This window comes from Cervus canadensis, chromosome 1, assembly GCF_019320065.1.
Source record: "Cervus canadensis isolate Bull #8, Minnesota chromosome 1, ASM1932006v1, whole genome shotgun sequence".
NCBI lineage: Eukaryota > Metazoa > Chordata > Mammalia > Artiodactyla > Cervidae > Cervus > Cervus canadensis.
Genome location: NC_057386.1, coordinates 116,177,251 through 116,183,936, shown reverse-complemented (window position 1 = coordinate 116,183,936; position 6,686 = coordinate 116,177,251). Strand labels below are relative to the sequence as shown.

Sequence of the window (6,686 nt, the reverse complement as noted above, 5' to 3'; positions counted from 1 at the left end):
CCAGAGCCGGAGCTCAGCGGTGCTCCCCAGAGCTGTCTTCGGTGCCTGCTTGGGGTCAGGGAGGGCAGCGAGGCGGGAGGAGGTACACTCTTTCCAGCCCCAGGCCCGGTGCTAGTCAGGGCTGTAAATCAGCTCGTTCGATCCTCATGACAACCCTAAGAGGCATGTCTTACTATTTGCTACACCCATTTTACAGATGGAGAAGCTGAGGCCCAGGACTAAAGGAGGTGACTTGCCACCCAAGATAACAGCAGAAGGGCATTTTAATTAGCAGTCTGGGACTTCCCTGCTGGTCCAGCGGTTAAGAATCTGCCTGCCAGTGCGGAGGACATGAGTTCGATCCCTGGTCCTGGGGCAACTAAGCCCATGAGCCGCAATTATTAAAGTGGCTGAGCCTACGCTCCGCAGCAAGCACAGCCACTGAGATGAGAAGCCCACGCACCAACGAAGACCCAGCATGGCCAAAAACAGAGATAAATAAATACTTACAAGTCTGTCGAACTTTTAAGCCCACCCAGGAAGAGGCTTGCAGCCTCGCTGGGAGACCAGACTCACACACAGGCAATGATCAGCCAGTAGGGAAGGCAGGGGCTGATTGATGGGGCTGTAGGTGGTACCGGGAAGGGCTGACCAGGCCCCATTTCAGAGGACAGGCCGGCAGTGGGGAGGATGTGCTGCCTTTCTCTCCCCAGCACCCCTCCTCCTCAGCCTGGCTTCCGGGGGGCTCTGTGACTTGCCTCCCAGCCCCCAGGCACCCTTGGGGGTTGGTTGGGGGCAAGGACTCGGCCTCATGGGTCACAGCCAAAGAGCATCACCCACACGGTCTGCAGACCCTCTGAGGCACAGGGGGTGCTCTCCTGCTGGGGTGCCCAGCTGGGCGGATGGAGCTCCAGTGGCTGGATCACCACATGCTGAGGGCTGGGGAGCCCTTTCTGGGGTCTGACATCCATTCCTTACCATAGGCAAGTGGGGCTGGTATGTACAGAGTCAAAGTGAAAATGCCAAGGTCACAGGGTCATGGACTGCGGGCTAGAGCCCGGGTCACAGCCGGAAGATTGCCTGTGCCGGGACCGTGCTGATGCTGGAAGAAAGCAGGGAGGAGACCCAGGAGTAAGGCTTCGCTGAGAGTCTCTCTGCGGCTGGCTAACTAACTGGTGAGATGGGCTCATTGCCGCCCTTTGAGGACCTGCTGCGCACACACATAACACACTGCAGGGCTGGGTTTGGATCAGCATGGCCACTTCTCACCAGCTGTGTGACCTTGGACATCAAGTCTGCTCATCTCTGAGCTGAGGTTTTCTTGTTTGTAACAGTGAGGCTAGAACTGTAGCTGCTGCTGCTGCTGCTGAGTCGCTCAGTCGTGTCCGACTCTGTGCGACCCCATAGACGGCAGCCCTCCAGGCTCCGCCGTCCCTGGGATTCTCCAGGCAAGAGCACTGGAGTGGGTTGCCATTTCCTTCTCCAATGCATGAAGGTGAAAAGTGAAAGTGAAGTCGTTCAGTCGTGTCTGACTCTTAGCGACCCCGTGGACCGCAGCCTGCCACGCTCCTCCGTCCATGGGATTTTCCAGGCAAGAGTACTGGAGTGGGGTGCCATTGCCTTCTCCAAGAACTGTAGCATCCACCCTCAAAAGGCTCATGGGCTTGCACGGGATGGAGGCCAGGGCACTGTAGGTGGCCAGCGGCCATGATCCTGAGTGCTCAGTGTAGGCCTGGGTAGGCAGCCCAGGCCTCTAGGCACCCTCAGTGGACTGATCCTTTCTTTCTTCTCTGGAGGCGCCTGTGCTGTCTCCTGAAGGAGGGAAGTTGATCTCATCCGGGAAGGTCCATTCATGCTAAACTCGGCATCACCAGCCGGTGGACAGCAGCTTGTGTACAGATGTGAAATGGAGGTGCAAGGATGAAGCAGTCTCCCTGTGGCCTTCAGGAGGGGAACTCGCATCAGGGCTCCATCCTCCTGGGATGGGGGCTGGCACAAGATCTCAGCGGCGACAGGAGGAGGGAGCATCCCCGGGGAATCCCCTGCCAGTCTGCCTGCCTGCTGTACTCCAGATAATAAGCCAAGGCCAAAGTGCTTCCTTCCAAAAATAATTTATTCCACACATTTCCTGGTAGGTTCTTCCTGAGTCACAGCTAGTCATTTTTGTGTCGTCCCTCCCAAACCCTCAGGGACTCCCCAACACGGAAAGAATTCGGTTCCCAAAGCTGCATGGACTCTTACCCACCCCCATCAGTCTCGGGACACGACAAAGGCTGATTTCTCTTTCTCCCACCCCTCACTGCGCCCACACCATCTACACTGGCCAGCGCTGTCATCATTGGCCGATGGCCTCAGACACCCCCCAGCGTTCCTGCTTGTAGGTGCTTCCCCGGGAAACCTCTCTGGCCTCCACGTTGGCCAGGTGTTAACGTCCAGTGTCCTCAGGCAGACTGCCCGTCAAGGCAGTGGAGGGTGGCCGGCTCCCTCCATCACGGGCACCAGGGACAGATGGACGCAACCGGGAGGATCGCAGGTCCTGACGCTGTGTGGTCTTTGGGCTGGGTGCTGGTGGCGGCCTCGCAAAGCCCTCCCTGAGTGAATCAGCATGGTGCTCAGAGTCCAGTCCTTGGGAACCATCAGTCCTGTCCCTCGGGCTACAGCCCACGGCGGACACTGAGGCAGGAGGCGAAAGAGTGAAGGGGGCCCGGAGGGGCCTCTGAGGCAGGTGACGGCAACCACAGGGGGTGACACCTGTGAGCAAGCTGGGCTGCTGAGGTTGGAGACGGTCTTGCCTCTCTTCTCTGTCCTCCCAACCCGGGCTGGAGTCCCCTTCTCCTCGGAGAGAAGGGGCAGGCAGAGGGCTGTGAACCACATGAAAAAAAAAAAAAGTCTCCCAACGCCCTTGAGCCTAGGGCTACACAATTTTCTGCTAATGAGAGAAGTAAGCCCAGTAATGGGACTTTGCTAGTGATTACCTAGGAGTCTCGTGGGGAACAAAACACCATTTTGTACTCTTAATTAAAAAAAAAATCATTCATACCCTTTTCTGGGTGAGAGGAATTCAAATAAGGATTCAAATAAGCAGACTACAAAAATAGGTTTTATCTTTCCTCATCTCTCATTTTGCTTTCCTTGTTATACTGCTGAAACCTATGAGAGGCTTACATCAAGAGCTGGTCTTGGAGTGTAAAAAAAGAAAAAACAGATTCCACATTCTGATAGAAAATGAATCTGAAAGAACATCTGGATCCTGCAAGGCAACAGAAAGTGGACGGAAACTGGAATATTTGGCTTCAATTCGATTCAGCGATGGAGTGAAATGTCTTAAAGAGCTAAAAACCAGACTTCCCAGAAATGGAGAAGGGGGCGGTTTCTGCTTGGAAGGGGGCGCTCCTGAGCCTTTTATTAAAACAGGAGTGAGCTGGGGATCAGCAGCCTTGCAGCAAGGCCCAGGAGTTTTAAAAAGGAAACCCCCACAGTCCTGGCGAGGGCCTGCGGTCAGTGGATCGGTGTGGTTTCTCTTGCCCGAGGTCCTGCGGACGACTGGGAGGACAGGGGGTCAGGTGGAGGCCGGGCCGTCCATGGTGGACAGGAGGTGGATGACCTGGGCCCGCTCAGCCGGGCTGAAGTGCTGGCTGATGTATACCAGCGAGTCCATGGCCAGCTCGGGGTTTTCTTGAACCAAGCTGCAGGAGAGAGAGGAGGAGGGCAAGGTCATTTCTCCCACTGAGTTCAGTGGGCAGCCCCCCGGTGGCCCCAGAGCCCTGCACAGGGCCTGTCCCACTCCTGGGTGGGCAACCAGCCACCCGGAGCACCCAACCCTCTTCCTGTCGCAGTCAGGAAGGGGCGATGGTCTTGTGGGGCAGGGAGGCCACAGCACAACCTCAAGGAACAACAGTAGACCCTCCTGCTCATGGGTTGTGTGGCCTGACACACACACACTCTCACCCTGAACCTCAGCTTCACCCCCCAGATGGGGGCCCATGCTCTCTGCTCCCTACCCCATGGGGACGCGGGGAGCAAGCCCTCCAGAAAGGATCATACCCAGCAGGAGCTGGCAGTGCAAGGACTAGGCATTCAGAACGTGGTTGTCTAAACAAACCCCCTTTGGCCGTGACCTTGGATGAGGTCTAACCAGGATAACGAATTGAAATCATCACACTCCCCGCCACCCCATGCCGATGGCATCCCCGGGACTCCGGGCCGGGAGACCTGGCTTGGGGGGAGTGGCGGCCTCTTAGCTGGGGGGCTGGGCTGTGGACCCCACCCCACGGCGGAGGCCGTGGACCGTGAGATGCGGTGGATTGGAGCGGCCGCTCTGGGGTGAGGTGAGGCGGGCGGGTCGGCCACTCACCGCTGGATGGTCTTGAGGACGGAGTCCCGCTTCAGGCAGGCGATGTTCTCGCGGATGGCGGAGTGCAGCCCCTCGCCCGCCTGCCAGTGCTCCTGCAGCCACCGCACCGCCGTCTGGTTGTTGTCCCAGAGGTAGGCCTGAGAGAAAGCGTCAGTCGCTCAGTCGTGTCCACCTCTGCCTCCCCACGGACTGCAGCCCGCCAGGCTCCTCTGTCCGTGGGATCCTCTAGGCAGGAACGCTGCAGTGGGTTGCCGTTTCCTCCTCCAGGGGAGCTTCCCTGCCCAGGGATCGCACTCACATCTCCTGCACTGCAGGCAGATTCTCTACCATCTGAGCCCCGGGGAAGGCAGAAGGTAGGCCTGGGGTGGGGGTTGAGGCTGCGTCAGCGAGGGACCCCTGACGGCCGGGCGGGCCCCAACCCCCGCCCCCGCCCCCGCCCGCGCGCGCGCGTGCGCACCTCTGCCCCAGGCCCACCTTGACGGCGCCCTCCGTCTCCACGAACCAGCGGCGCAGCATGGACTGCACGTGCATGTGGCTGAGCTCGGGGCAGGCGCTCAGCACCTCCTGCTTCACCTGGCCCTCCAGCAGCAGGCGGCGCAGGCGCCAGTACAGGAAGCTGCGCGCTGACTTCCACTCCAGGATGTCCTGCGGGCAAGCCGCGGGCCTGAGCGCCCCCGGAATGCGGGAGGGGGACTCTGGGAGCTGCCCGGGGCGCGGCCCTGCGATCACTCCCATTTCACAGGCCGGAAAACTGAGGCTCGGAGAGGCGGCAGAGACAGGACACCGCCCGGTCTCTGGACCACCTCCCCTGAGTATACACCCAGTGCCCACCTCCACCTCCAGACCCAGAACACGGGCTCACGAGGGGTGTGGAGGGCCTGGAGAGGCAGGAAGGAGCCCAGCACACAGGGGTGTTCAGGACTGGGGATGACCTCGTGGGGACAGGGCAAGAGGATGGGGTTGTGACCATCCGTGGTGGGGGAGTGCGTTGTGGGAACAACGGTCCCAAACCCGGCCCAGAGGTTCTGAACGCACACAGGGGTTGGACTGGTGGTTCCCAAACTTGACGACCTACTAGAATCTCTTGGGGATTTGGGGAAAAAAATACTGATGCCTGACCCCCCGCCCCCCCCCCCCCCCCCCCCATATTCTGATTCAATTGGCGGGCCACCTGGGCACTAGGGTTTTTAAAAAATACTTATTTACTTTTGGCTGCACTGGGTCTTAGTTGAGGCATGCAGGCCTCCTCCCAGTTGTGGAGAAGTGTGCGGGCTGAGCTGTTCTGTGGCATTGGGATCTTAGTTCCCTGACCTAGGATTGAACCCACGTCCCCTGCATTGGAAGGCGGATTCTTAACCACCGGAGCTGTATTTGTTTTGTTTTGTTTTGTTTTAAAAAAAAAAAAAAGATCCCCAGGAGATTCTCACAGGTGGGATTTGCCTCATCCCACAGGCCTGAGTGCAAATATTCTCTGTGTGTTGGACACCAGGTGACCTGAGGCTTGGCCATTCACGAAGACCCGGGCGCCGCAGGCTCTTACATAAATGACGCCCTTCTCCAGCATCCTGCCCGCCGTGTCGTGGAGGTCAGCGAACTGCACCGCCACCTGGTGGTACATGGGCAGCAGCAGGTCCTCCCGGGCCTTCAGCTGGCCCTCCAGCTCCTTGCGGTCCGTGTCCGAGAGCTCAGACATTCCTGCAGGCAAGGCAAGAGCCAGGGTTCGCAGGACAGGCCTGAGCTTTAGCCCTGATAGTGCTCCCAAGCCAAGTTGCTCCTGCACCCTAAAAAATGCACCCAGTGGGGGAAAAAAAAATGCACCCAGTGCTAAACAGCTGGTTCCCACTAGCAACCTGTTTTACACGTGGGAGGAAATGTATTTCAACCCCAATCTCCCAGTTCATCCACCCTCCGCTCCCTGCTCTGTGTCCACACGTCCGTTCTCTAGGTCTCTATTTCTGCCCTGAAAATAGGTTCATCTGTAGCATTTTTTTGATTGCACACGTATGCGTTAATATACGATATTTGCTTTTCTTTTTCTGATAGCTCAGCTCAGTGCTCTATGATGACCTAGAGGGGTGGGAGGGGGGTGATGATGGAAAGGAGGGCCAAGAGGGAGGAGACATATGTTCAAGGAGGACTCACCTCGTTGTAAAGCAGAAACTAACACGTTGTAAAGCAACCCAACTCCAATAAAAAAAATGCACCCAGATTCGCAAGACAGCGTTCAACTCTCAACTTCAAATTCGTTCCCTTTCATCAGGCCCACTGCGCTTACAGGATACATCAGTTACCATTTTTAATTTACATAGTAAAATCTAATAAGGGAATATTATAAACAAGTCTATGCCAATTT

General features: G+C 57.5%; 1 protein-coding gene across 3 annotated transcripts in view; it reads right to left on the bottom strand.

Moving 5' to 3' along the window:
• Positions 1-2,074: 2,074 nt before the first annotated feature.
• LOC122422201 (acetyl-CoA carboxylase 2) overlaps positions 2,075-6,686 on the bottom strand; it is a 98,952-nt gene continuing 94,340 nt past the window's right edge. For all 3 annotated transcript variants that reach the window (XM_043438521.1, XM_043438528.1, XM_043438537.1), the window contains 4 exons: positions 5,874-6,028; positions 4,808-4,978; positions 4,334-4,470; positions 2,075-3,665 (listed from right to left, as the gene is read on the bottom strand). In XM_043438521.1, the coding sequence (XP_043294456.1) occupies positions 3,539-3,665; positions 4,334-4,470; positions 4,808-4,978; positions 5,874-6,028 (590 nt within the window). In that variant the 3' untranslated portion in view covers positions 2,075-3,538. The remainder of the gene's footprint in view (positions 3,666-4,333; positions 4,471-4,807; positions 4,979-5,873; positions 6,029-6,686) is intronic.